At 38.5% G+C, this 14,096-nt stretch overlaps 1 protein-coding gene across 1 annotated transcript in view; it reads right to left on the minus strand.

Moving 5' to 3' along the window:
* Positions 1–4,603: 4,603 nt before the first annotated feature.
* Positions 4,604–14,096, minus strand: part of kiaa1549lb (KIAA1549-like b) — a 69,084-nt gene continuing 59,591 nt past the window's right edge. Inside the window, exons 17-22 of the mRNA XM_042484563.1 lie at positions 13,875–14,007; positions 9,160–9,534; positions 8,980–9,074; positions 8,503–8,651; positions 8,204–8,355; positions 4,604–5,582 (exon numbers count right to left, since the gene is read on the minus strand). Of these exons, the coding sequence (XP_042340497.1) occupies positions 5,319–5,582; positions 8,204–8,355; positions 8,503–8,651; positions 8,980–9,074; positions 9,160–9,534; positions 13,875–14,007 (1,168 nt within the window). The 3' untranslated portion in view covers positions 4,604–5,318. The remainder of the gene's footprint in view (positions 5,583–8,203; positions 8,356–8,502; positions 8,652–8,979; positions 9,075–9,159; positions 9,535–13,874; positions 14,008–14,096) is intronic.

Raw genomic sequence — 14,096 nt, forward strand, 5'->3', positions numbered from 1 at the left:
GTGGGGTTTAAAAAGTTGTTTGAACTGAACTGAATTAAACTGAATTGAATTGTTTATTACTGTCTAGCTCCAGCAGAAATGTCGCTCTGAATTCTCACAGATTTTTCCCACATTGCCATGACATTGGAAAGAGGCTTTTTCATTTAACACTAAACTATACTTTCTTTAACACAACAAACTCTTTTTGCACTCCTCAATAAAACATTAACAACTGTTCACATCTGACTGTAGTATTCAATGGAAAAGATTACAATCGGCATTCAATACCGAGCACAAATGGCTCTGCAGTGAATTTATAGCCTCCAGCTCCGATCGGCTGTTACAAAAACATGATGCCTAATTTTTTAGCTTCTGTGGGGCAATGCAATGAAAGATCGGCGCGAAACATCGCCGATCTTCAACAAAGCAGCGCTCCAGTACCGTGCAAAATTTAGTTTGGACCAAGTCGGAGAGAGAGAGAGACAGCAAGTACATAAGAAATATATAAAAAGAAGTCGGCAGCCATGCTGCTTTCTGACATGACACACCTGTTTACCTGCGGCCTGTTTATGAATTAAATGCCACACACCAGTTCAAAAACAAGACGGAGCAGAGAGGCATACTCACTTACGGAGACGGCTCTGACCTGGAGCCTTTCGCCCGTTTCTAACGTGTTTCCCGTGCTCACACACGCCTAACTTTGGTGGGGAAAGTGAAAGTGTATTCTGTATGGAAAGTGTATGATGGCAAGACGCCATTACGAAGTAGTACGACGTTCCCGCCATTGTTTTTCTGGCAACATTATAGTTCTCGCGAGATTTCAGAACGAGACTGACTTGACCCCGAAATAGATCCGCAAAAGGGAGGAACATGTGAACAGTCTACTGATAAAACTTATCACTTCTGTCTGTGGTCCGCGGGTCCGCTTTGTAATGCTGTCAGCAGGGGTTGAGAAAGTAGATCAGATTCAGATCCTTTACTTAAGTAAAAGTACTCATACCATACCAAAATATAAGTAGTAAAAAAAAGTATGAAGTATAAGTACTCAAAGATTACAAAAACACCCCAAACCTCACAATTATTCAAAATAGATTAGTGTGTTTATCAAAACTTATATGCCAATTGATTGTCTGTCAGTTGGCCAATTGATTAGCTGACTAATTGTTCCAGCTATACTTGTATAATCTGTTGAGTGGTTTGATTTATAAAAATCATTTATAACAAGCTTTTAGATGAATTAAGTTTTGTATAAAGTACAATATTTCCCTCAGAAATGCAGTGAAGCAGAAGTATAAAGTGGCATTAAAAGAATACAAGTAAAGTAAAAGTACCTCAAATTGTACTTAAGTACAGTACTTGAGTAAATGTACTTCTTTACATTCCACCTCTGGTTGTCAGACACTTCAGATAAAAATCTCAGCATGTCAACTGACAAAAACAAGTTCTATATTTAATGAATGTAAATTAAGTCAGCGATGGAAGAAGTATTGAGATCTTTTACTTAATTAAAAGTGGCAGTGCCACAGTGCATAAATACTTTAAAAGTTAAACTCCTGCATTCAAGTCTTACCTTAAGTAAAAGTACAAAAGTATTAGCATAAAAATATACTTAATGTATGCCTATCCCAAATAAAAGTACTCTTTATGCCCCTTTTGGGAATTAAATAAATCACTGAATTATAATTTTTGATGCAATAGTGTTCATTACTTAAATGTAATCTGGTGAAGGTGGAGCCAGTTTAAGTAGCTCATACATTGCCAGGTAGCTGAATTTGCATCAATACACTTTAATTTATTAGTCTATCATATTTTATATATCAAAATCTGTAAAGTAACTAGTAACAAAAACTATTAAATAAATGTAGTGCAGTGAAAGAATAAAAAAATAATATAGCATATATTTAAAACACCAAGTCACATTCCTTGTATATGTAAATGCACTTGGCAATAAAACCGGGTTCTGATTCTGATTAACCTCCATGATGGAGTGGAGTATAAGTACAAAGTAGCATAAAGTGGAAGTACTCAGGTAAAGTACAAGTACTTCAGTACAATACTTGATTACATGTACTTAAACATATTCCACCACTGTTGACAGTGCACAATTGCTTGTAGGACTCACATTGCAGCCTGTTTCACTACTGTGGTCTCTCCCAACACTCGACCATTTAAAAAAATTATCTATTATCACATAGATGCAAAATATGGGGAAAAAGGGTCCATGTTGAAAAAGACCTTAAGTTTCATTCTTGGAGAAGATGGTAGAAGTTGTGAATCTATGCAACAATTACTTCAACTCCTTGGATATTGCTTATCAGGAAAAGTGGCATGCAGAAAGTAAAAGAAGTATTAAAGACACGGATTGATGATTGATTCTTCTAATAAAATCTTTTATTTAACTTTAATCATGTAGGCTAATATTTCTTTCGTTCTCCATCTGTCTCGTGGTCTCTCTATCAAATCAATCTCAGAGGAACATCAAATATAACAAGATCAAGCAGATGATAAAAAGGAAATTAGAAACCAGTCAGGAAGACAAAAAGACATTAATTTTTAATAGGTTTAGCTCAGTTCATATTTCATTTTATAGAATAAATACTCATCTTTTTTTCTAAACCAATAAACCACCTAGAACCCTTTTATTTAATATCACTATGTTTTCTCAGTTATCCAGCATGAGAATGTGGAAAGGTGTTCACTTCTGGTATACACACAAAAAAAAAAAAATGGTTTCACTGTATTTAGTACAGTTCTTAAGACATTAAGTGCTCCTCTGAATAATGGGTAAAAGGAATATTGGGAAAACAAGCAACAACAAAGTTCTTGTTGAGTTTAAGACATACAGTATTTCCTTATACCTACTTAGACACCAACAGGCATGAGTATAAAAGAACATTTGTTGGGAGAGGGGGAGTTTTTGTTTAAAAGTCATAATGCAAAAAAGGCTAAACTCATCCAGGACTGCTGGGACAGCAAAACTGTTCCACCAAAGGAAATAATAATTTAAAGGCATTTTCACTCACAATTTTCTTTCTTACGTCTCAACTGTCATCTGTCAGCATTGATTATAATAATCAGCAAAGCATTCCATGTGATTTGCAATAATATAGTAAAAGTAGGCGATCTATAGCATCTGAATGTTACTGCAGGACCCCTGCTATAGGCCTACATGCACTCATCTGCACTCAGTCCCACTTTCCATTCCCGAGCCAGCGACTCCACATTAAGAATTCATCATAACCTATTGAAGGGTTTTTATGCCACAGTGAAATGTGAGTATGAGTTACGAGAAAATATTAATTCCTTTCATGTGTGCGATGATTTAATGACTTTTGTTTCATGGGAGTTTTTACTGAATACTTTACAGTTTTGTTTTGTGCACTGCCCTGATGTGTATGATGGTCTTTGTCTGATTTTGAAAGCAGACTAAAAAAAAGGGGTGACAAAGCTGATTAAAATGATCAATCTAGTTTTTCCATTAGAAAAAGAAAGTGCAGCTTCAAGATATTAATCAAAGAATTTCATCAAAAAGGCTAGTTGGATCCTTGAACACCCTAATCTTCCACTAAATAAAAAGTCGACCTCCCTCCTTCTTGTTGCTGGTGGAATACACAAATCTCCTTTATTCCAGTAGCTATCAGAGGGCTTGATATTTTGCTTAACATGTACCATAAATACATTTTTTTTTGTCAAAGAACTATATTCTGTTCAGCACTTCATTCTGTACTTGATATCTGTCTGATGTCTGGGTCCTAAGTTGCTGGCTTTTACTCGATTGTTTTTTGGTTCATCTAATTTGGCCTCTTCTTACATGCTGATATTTCTGATGTTTTTATGTGACCTGGAGAAACTAATGTTGCTCTGTCATGCTGTCATGTTTTGTGTGGATGACTTAAAATGTTATAGAGATGGATGACTAATGTGAAGAAGCAACAAAGTTGCGAAAATGAAATTTGCCTTTTCAGGTAAATGTCTACCTAAGCCTATTTGCACTTTGCACCTCACAAACTGGATGATTCCAGGGCGAACTGATGCTCCGCACTGAACACGGTGCTTCTGAAACACGACATGTGCTGCGCTGCACACTCAATCTGAGTTGACACTCAGGCAGACATTCACAATGTTACACAAAGTTTTGTGCACGTAAAACTTCTTAGAACAGGAGTATTGATGTAGGACCTCTCATTAGGTCAACAGTTTACATGAACGTTGTATTTCATTCATGAAATGTACCCATTGAGACCATAAAGATGTCTTAAGGGCAGTAAACAAAGGAGAGACCCGCCTTGTTTATAGTTTAACTTTACAAGAAACTGTGGCACTATTTCCAGCAGCGAAGAGAATTGTTTTGTGACAGATGTTTTGGGGTTGTGTGTGCATTGAATCATCTGTGCATCTTAAACCTAGCAAGTTATAAAACTGCTACTCTGTGCAAATTTTCAATTTGTGTTTTTGACAACCAAAGAATTGTTTTGCTGTTTTCTTTGAGAAAAGAGAAACATATAATGAAGTAAAATGTTTTTAGTACTTAATGTCAGCCAAGTCAGTGTACATTATGTACATCCAAACAAATAGATGCTTCTATATAGACAGATGCAATTTAAGATTTCTTGTTCGACTGGGTTCACCTAAAAATGCAGAAACATATATTGTATTTAATCTATGTGTTAATTAACAAGAACTACTATAAATCTCTAAAAATCATTAGACAACCAAGGCCAATCAGTGTTGTGACTGCTATGGTGTTACAATGTGATGTAAAAAAGAAATGAAAGAATTTAAAGTGAAAGAAATTGTTAGTTTGATGTGGTATGGATGCTTGAATGAACTGATATTGTTGAAACTAATGGTCCATGAAAGCAGATAAGATACACGATGTCCTTATACTGTACATGCTCATATACACTGTGGTTATCCTTATACTGTCTGACACAAAGTATTTGGTCCTCTCGGTACAGACAACAATGCTACTTCTTCTCTCTATTTAATGGATGCTGATTCACAAAAAAATGTCTAATCCCGGGAAAAATTATATTTTCCATATTTAGCGAATCCTATTGACATATCTACAAAGAGAGATGCATGTAGTTACTTGGGACATCATTGACAGGGGATGGCATTTGTTTTCTAAAAAAAAACCCCAATCTTTTCTGTTCCTTTACATCAGGAACTGCCAAACATCAATGATGTGTAAAACGAAATTTATCAGTGGGTAATCAGTGGGTAAAGTCCATTTGACAGTACAAACATCAAAAATCAGTCTGAAGGAGCACCACCTTTGTGCACCTCTGTTGAAGACCAACGCACAGTTAACCCTTTTCTGCACACAAGAATTCAAACTAGAACTCAAAAACGTCATTCTGCTTCTTCGCCAGCTTGGCCACCTCCTGACGGATAGCCTGCACGAGTGCAGAGGTGGAGAGGCTGCTCAGGGGCATGCTGTCCATGTCCTTCACCACCTGGGGCAGGCTTTGCTGGGAGGCTGTGTTAGGGGCAGTGGGCGGCTGCTCCAGTGCCTGGTTGTATTGGAGAGGCAGCCTGGTGGGGCTCCCCTGTGGGTAGCGAGGATGAGGAAAAGCCTCGACATACCCAGGAAGGGGCACCTGGAAAACAGGGTAAACATGAAATCAGCGATACAGCAACTTGTTATTATCTCTACCCACGTAAATAATGGCTGCCAATTAGATAATTAAAAGGATACAGTATTATATGCGACAGTTTTTTCGTTATTTTGCTGAGTGAACATTTTCCCTGCACCACTACTTTAGAAGAATTAAATGGGTGATAAGGGAAAATATACACATTTGTGTCAGGGAAAAATCTTTATAAATGAACCAAAATGAAAGGGAGAGTAATGAGTGGGGAGAGCTAGTGTGCGAGTGTATGATATTGAAATGGACTTTGGTTCAAACAGTGTTTGAACTCCAAAATGGACTACTTTTGAATGTTGATACAATATCTTCAAGAGTCAGATTTACACCACAAGAAAAAAAAGAAAAGTAAAATAGGTGGTCATTTAAGAAATGTGCTCAACTACCCCGGTATTTTGTTGTGTCCATTCAACGCCAGCCATAAATTCAGATCAGCAAATGGTTTCTAAATGACACTGGTTCTGCAAAAAGACACTGCATGAAGACATCTGGTTGAAACAGGCAAACAGACAGGGAAAAAAAGAGAACAGTCCATACAAACAAGGAGACTCCTGTGCAGGGGAGGGGAGGGGAGGGTCACATGGGTTATTCCAGATCTGACGAATGGAACCCGTCTAACTTTAATGAAAAACAGAGGAGAAGGTAGGAGGATTATTTTTTAATGAGGCCCAGTTCTTTTCAAGGGCAGATAGGAACATGAGCACAAAAAGACTTATGTAGTGAGATAATCTGCAAAAAATAATGTTTTAATACAAAGAGGCAATTTCAGCAACACGTTTCCCCACTGATATTCATATCGTGTGTTACTGTGTGTTTATCCCTTTTTAGTGTTTGCTGTTGCAGTAATGTAGCTCACTTTCTGGCTTCGTAGGGTGACCAGAAGTCAGGATAAACATCCCAGTAACCAGGAAGTGAAGTTATTTCAATAACACTCTAAAACAATCGCAACATTTTTTTCTAGTCTGTATTCAATTATGCAATGAAAACGTATAGAATTGATTTGTTTGGGGCTTCTTGACTGTTCTGTATTAAGCCAGAAGACAGGCTGTTTGTAGTCTCTGTAAGATGACAAAATAATCAAACTAACTAAACTAACCATACTAGCAAGAGCAAGAATCAAAGACTTTCTTTTCGGTTTCCTTAAAAAAAAAAAAAAAAAAAATTTGGATATAGCCTTAATGCTGCAAAATCAATTGCAATAGTCAGTCTTAGATTAGTTTATTTTCTGTAAACATCTAATAATTTGGACAAAAAGCTGCTGGGGCATTTGAACAAATGCTTGAACACTTGGACTGTCCTAGTTTGAAGCTATAGTTTCTGTCTTTTATAAAAAATAACTGCTTCAATTGCATTTGTCAGGATCTACCACAACCCAATGAAAACAACCAATCAGAACAGAGGAGTCTCTAACGCAGTGGTCAATCGTGTCAAATTTGGTCAGACTGTTCAACTCTGCTGCATTGATCAATATTGAATCAAGAGTCTGTAACTGCATTGCCTATTTCTCCCTTCAAATGTTTTCAGAAACATATTTTAGTGTACTGTTTTGCTCTGAAATGAGAAAGTAGGTCTAGCCAGTGGGTAGTGCTCCAACATGGTGGTTGGCTCACATTTTCTCGCCTCAAATGTTTTCAGAAACATATTTTAGTGTCCTGTTTTGCTGTAAAATGCAGAACTTTTGACCCAGCTGTCATGTTGAAAAAAGCTGACCAAAGTCCCAGGCACAGCCAACGGGCCAAACCTATTTTCTCAGCTAAACAGTACACTAAAATATGTTTCTTAAAACATCTGAGGTGAGAAATAGGCAACGCAGTTACACAATCTTTACACATATTTGATCAGTGCTGTCTAATTTGACAGTTCACAAACATGATGGACATGATTGAGACTCAGCTTGGATCATGGGCGTGGTTGTGCTGGTGCTGTGGTCCTGTCTGTGGCTGTGACTGTGTCCTGGGTCTTGGTTGCACTGACGCCAACTTCCATTGCCTTTATTATTAGTCATGCCTCCACTATGACTGTTATCACCACTTACATAAACTACAATATCTGCATGCATTATTATATGCCATCATAAATTACATTTATTGATGTTTATGTCTATTACTATTATCATGTGTTCTGTTATTGTTACCATTTTTCTCTCTTTCTCTCTTTCCTCTGAGTCATTTTGTCTACTGTAATTGTGAGAGTCTAAGGACAGAGAGATGTCGTATGCTGTAGCCCTCGAGGCAAATTGTGATTTGTGATAATGGGCTTTATAAATAAAACTGACTTGACTTGACTTGAGCTGTGTTAGATACATTTTTTAGAGGGTTTTGTTCACATGCTGTCCACTGGATCGCTACAAGGCAACAGATTAGGCACAGGAGTATGATTGTTTTCACAGAATACCTGTCTCATTTAATGCTGTGTGAATATGGTGACAGTTTTGGCAAATATTTTTTATAAACGTTAGGACATCTGGTCACATTTTTCTACCTCTATAAATTGCTCATCTTTCAGTTTTTTTATCTATTTAATTTTTTAGAAGGACAGGGTGCTTCCTAAGCAAGCAAAACGGGCTTCCTTACAGAGTCTGCCCACTGTGGCGGCACATCCTCAGGTTCAGGCGGATAGGACATCCAGGAGGGGCTGTGGTAGGAGGTGGGTGGTGTGGAGACAAAGTACTCTGAGTAGCCGGGCCTGGTGGCTGGGATGGCGTAGACAGCTGTTATTGGGTTTCCTACAGAGAAGACAAGAGAGGCTGACATTCACTGAAGATTTTTTTTCGGGACATGTATCACTATTCTTGAAAAATGGATGTTGTCAAGGAAGCAAGGCCTGTTATGGGTTTCTCTTGAAGTGCAATGTCATCTCCTCACAGGCTTACCTGAGTAGTTGGACACAGGCTGCTCTGCAGTGATAGATGGAAGTGCTGCTCTAATTGTTGGCCCATATGGGTTGTTGTCATGTTGACTCTGCATTTCAGTGACAGATGTCTCTGAGCTCCTTCCCTTAGGCCCCAAGTCAGAAGTGGAACTAAGTTGGACAGAGGAGAGGAGAGGCAAAAACACAGTTACTGAAATACTTTGTCAGTGCCACTAGATGGCAGACACACTCCATCTGGAAAAGTGAGCCCCTCATTAACATTCTTGCCATCTCTCAATGCACTAGTTCAATTTTCAAATTTAAACAAGGCCTAAAATCACCCTGGCCAAAGCACATTACCTGGCGAATATCTGGTCCCTGAATATGAATTTGAATGTGAATAGATGTGGAATATCTGATGGGCTTTGGGATGCTCGAGACAGCGTGTGTGTATGTCTGCGTCTGCCTGCATATGTGTGTGAGACCTATTAAGCCTTACCGTCTTAAGGAGGTCCCAGGAGGAGGTCCAGTGCGAGGCGGTAAAGGGGGAGGAGAACCCATGGCCATCTCAGGAAGCTGGGTGAAGCGAAAGGCCTTAAACAGATAGTGAAAGGCATTTAAGGTTACATAAACTCTTACACAGTTCTAAAGAGAGGGGAAATAATCTCATCCCACCTACCGGTTTGGGCAGACTGCATTGATACATTTCTGCGCCATAAGATGGTACCCACTGCAGGCCTCCACGTCCACAGCTCATTGTACCCGGTGCGCTGGTGACCACGTCTGCGTATGGGAGGGGAGGCGGCGCAGGGCTGTAGTGGTCAGGAGGGGGATGGTGGTGATGGGAGTGCCTTCCGGATGTGGACTGCCCCCCTGAAGCCAGGCTGAATGCCTCCTCCAGCAGCAGGTGCATCTGCTGTCGCACTTCATCAATGGACGGCTGTGAGCTCAGAGTGGATGTCTCTGAGTGGCCTTTCAAGCCCCGGCCGTACATGTATCCCCGTGGACCCATGAGACGGTCAACATTCGTCTCCTCAATCAACTCAGGCTCAGTCTAAAACATATATAATAACATTCATAACATTCATTAGAGGATGTGAAATGAGAATCAACACACATTCAAACTTTGACTTGCTAATAATTGCTAGCAGGGCTCTTGTAGCTGAGTTACATTTAAGACTTTTTTTAAATGCCACTTGGAATTAAATGTAAGACCTAAAGAAAATATCATGAACCAGTATCAGTTACTTAGGGTTAGGGACAATTTTGCCCCAATGTTTATTATAACATAAAACATGACTTTTTTGGGGGAAATACCTGGTGTTTTTGGCATGTTTTCTGCATGATTTAGTGTTTCTCACTGAACTCTGCTGCCTTGATTTTCTTTGCATGACATTTTTTTCATAAAATCCCCCTTATATGCACTGACTTGTATCTGTTTCAAAATCTTACTTAAATACCCAATTTTCCATTAAATTTGCACTTCCTTATGCCATCCTGCATACAGGGGCTAGGGACTAGGGACAGCTAGCTAGCAGACAGTGCGGACCTTCCTGGTTGGAAACAAAGAGGCATTTGGTAAATTATTAAAGAAAAAATCATAAAATCCTACTTCCCATTTCTTAGCATTGTTAAGACTTTTGAAAGATGAATTTAATACATTTTTATACAATTTAAGGCCTTATTTTTAGATTAATTAATACAATGCTTTTTAAGACCCTTAAGGGATCCACAGGAACCATAGCAAATGATAGTGTGTGTGAGGGATCTGACTGAGAAGCAAATTATTTATTATTTATACATACAGTAATAAAAGGATACAAAACTTGGGCACAGTTTTACGGTAAACTCCCAAATATAATGTCATATCGTAATATTTTTAAAAATTCCTTTATTCCTAATGCAATTGGGGCACTGAACACCATGTCCCGTTGATGTGTTGTAATGTAACTGCCATTGCTGTCCTGCTTTTTGCCCTGAAGATGTCTGTGTGTAAGTGTTGCTGTTTGTTGTTGTTGTTGTTGTGTTGTTCTGCTTGTTGTTTTTTATGAGACCAAAGACAAATCTCCACACTGTGGACAATAAATGAATTAACTAACTAACTAACTAACTAACTTAGTTGCATGATGACAGCTTGTATGGGTAAATCTCTAGCAGCAACACTGTGAGGCAAGCTTTGATTTACACCATTGGAAAGTTCAATCTCTCCTTCCTGAATTAACAGGATATCAACAGATGCAGTTTGAGAAAGCTGGAAAGTTGCAAATTCAATAATGTCTTCTGTCATTCTCTCAGTGGGTTGTTGACAGGGTGCTGACTGAGCTGGAAGCAGCTGATTAATGTTACACAGAGTTTCTGTGACAAGTCAGCTGCAGGAGTTTGATCCAGCTGTGTTACTGCTTGGTCACAGCAGGTTCAGCCAACAGGACCAGACAGTGTGTTTCAGTGAGCAATAACCTCCACTCCTCTGTTCTTATAAGCAGGGGTGTGGACTCAAGTCACATGACTTGGACTCCAGGGAGACCTGAGTCACAAATTTGATAACTTAAGACTCGACTTGACAAAATAAAAAAATAAAAAAATAAAAAAACCTATATAACTCCACTTGGACTTTAACAAAAATGACTTGTGACTTCACTTGGGCCTTGATTTGAAAATACTTGACACTTGATAGGCAAGTCTTCCAACAGCAGCTCCATGTGTGATGTTTTTATTTTTTTGTGTTGGTCTTGTCTGGTTTTACTGAAACTCAATTAATTCATTGTGTTTGTGAAGAGCTTTGCAGCTTTTAAAAAGTGCTATATAAATAAAGCCTTACTTACTTTACATTACATACTAAAGGTATTTTATTTAAAAGTAAAGTTACAAGCTGCAGGAGAGAACCATGAATAACTCATGTTATGTTACTAAGCACTTTTTGGAAAAAATAATACCAAAGATTATTTTGTTAACATACAAAAACTGCCTGGTGGTCCAAAAAAAAATGAATTGTACTATGCATTGCGGGTCTAAAATTATAGACTAAGACGCAACAACTTCCAACTTCACTTGACATTTAACACTGAACAATAGAGAACAGTAAGTTGAGGCTAATATTAACATAGTTAGTGGGCTAATGTTTAGCTAACGTTAGCTTATCAGAACAGTTACTTTTTAACAACAAATAAAAAAATTAATGATTTTTCTGTATTTGATATTGGCATTACATTTGTTGAAGAGCGCATTAAGACTTATTTAGGACTCAACACTTAAAGTTTAGATCTTGGACCTGAGTACAAAGACTTGAGAGTTACTTGTGACTTGTAAAGGTAATACAGCATATGATCAGACCTCAGGCAGTTGCTGGAGGTTTATTGTATGTGTGCTTATGCTATTTAGCATCTACTCTTCCTGTTTCTTTTTTCTTATTTTAATAGACGGTATAAGCATCATCCTGTCTCCTCTGTATAATCATTACATCATCTCCATCTTAATTGTTTACCTGCTACCTCTTTTTCATTCTCATTCTCACATTTTTAAAAATCCCTCCATCTGTTCATACACTGTAATTTCTCCATCTCCTGGCTTCTGTTTTAATCTATCCAGTTGTTATATTCAGTGATAAATGAACACTAGTTGAGGCTGCCCTACTTCCTGTGCAAATAGAGTGTAGCCACAGGAGACCTGGCGTAGTGCACCTCATAAATCAGCCTGCCCTGCAACACAGAGTGGCAGAGGCTTGCATCTGCAGCGATGGGGCCGGCAGCCACACTGGTCCCACTGTAATAAACAGGGCCAGGAGTTCTGACAAAGGACTGTGTAGCTTGTATTGGCTGTTGTGCCATATTTCTTAAAGCTAAACAGTTGGGTAGACAGAATTTAGCCACAGCAAACACAAACTGACCAAGAATCTACCACTACTACTAGTATTTGTGTGGATAACCTTAAATTTCAGAGCTTGCCAAGAGTCTTCTGAAATATATTTCTGAAGTTTGTCAAGTGACTTTTTGCTCATTTATTGCATCCCAAAATACTGATTTATCTAAATTAAATGCAAAACAGGCGATTTCCATAGCAGACTTGCAATAGGAGGAAAAGTACCTGTCCATATAATAACTTATTTATTTTCCATATAAGTGTTTCAGTAAGCTGTGCCATTGAGCCACAACAATATCAGAGCCACTTAGATCTGCGTTTTTCCTGCTGTGACTGGTCAAAATGGCTGGCAGCAGGTCAGTGGCAGTTCACTGAAATATTTCTACCGCTGCTCATATTTTTTACAAAAGGACGGCTCAGAATGAAAACACTTTTTAGGAACAGTCTGCTGGATTACTCTTGGGAGCTCACATACTGGTATTCTGACTTCATGACAGAAAGAGCCATACACCGAGCCATAATGGAACAATAAAAGAGTGGAGGCCTAAACCAGCCATCCTGAGACGCATTACATATCTAAACGGCAGGGTCTTATAAATCTCAACTCTTAATTATAAATGAGCCACTTTCCTTCCTTTGGCTGCTGGAAACCACACCTGAGTAGAATGTCTGATATCCTCACTCAGTGGTTGCATAGTGCCTTAAAAAGGGCAATTAGGCACAAATTTAGCACCGACAAGGTCTAATTAATTACAGTCTTTTCCATTTTCACATTCCATTTTATACTAGATCGAATACAGTGGCATTAGGTTTGTTTTTTTTAAATTATGATCTGAATTTGTACATGTATTAATGTTTATTTCAACAGTTCTTCCCTATAGCACATTATAAATATAGATAACAAGTTAAATATTTACCTAATATTACCAGACATTATTTTAAAGGCCCCTCTGTCAATCACAGTTAGAGTAGGTGTTATGTTTTCAAATGGAGAAGTTGCTAAGTTAAGGGGAACCGTGTGTAAGATTTAGGAGGATTTTGTGTCATTCAGTGGTGAGGATCCCAGATCAATCTGGCTAAAACTGCTGGTAAGAATTCCTTGTGTTAATTGTTCTGGGGGTTTCACCAGAAGCCAAATTATCTGCAGAGATTTCTTCGTAAAATCCTTAATAAAGCTGTTTTATTGTTACAAATCAGTGGGTTTCTGACGTTTTTGTCACAGAGGGGCTGCTTACTACAGTGGCGGACCCAAAAACATAAATGGCCCTATCTAGAGCTTGGTTTGTCTGCTCTGGGCTACTGCAGACACATGGCAGTGTATCAATGCTGATCTCTGTGGATGAGGACCAGCTCCCCATGTATATATAAACGGCTCATTCCAAGGTAACAAAAATATAACAGTTGTTGTTTCCAGGTGATTACATACTGAAGAGAGCATGGTATTTTATTTTTGCCAAAATATCTTCCTAAATCCCACAGTGAACCTTTAACAGCATCTTGTTGAGAGTCAGGGTCAGCTGGTGATGAGATCTGACTCACATCATAGCCGCTGTTGCGGATGCCTCTCCTCGGTCTCTCTCTCATAACGAGCAGGTCCATCTCTGTTCCTCCAGGACTGGGACTGCTCAGACTCTGTCTGCTGCGATAGTCCGTCTGCCCTACCTGTGAGTGCCTGTCACATGGAGTAAAGAATGGATTCAGTATAAATCAGGCCTGGGGTATAGTTATCATTTATTGAAATCCTTTCAATTCAGCTTTCTT

The sequence above is a fragment of the Plectropomus leopardus genome, chromosome 1 (assembly GCF_008729295.1).
Source record: "Plectropomus leopardus isolate mb chromosome 1, YSFRI_Pleo_2.0, whole genome shotgun sequence".
Classification (NCBI taxonomy): domain Eukaryota; kingdom Metazoa; phylum Chordata; class Actinopteri; order Perciformes; family Serranidae; genus Plectropomus; species Plectropomus leopardus.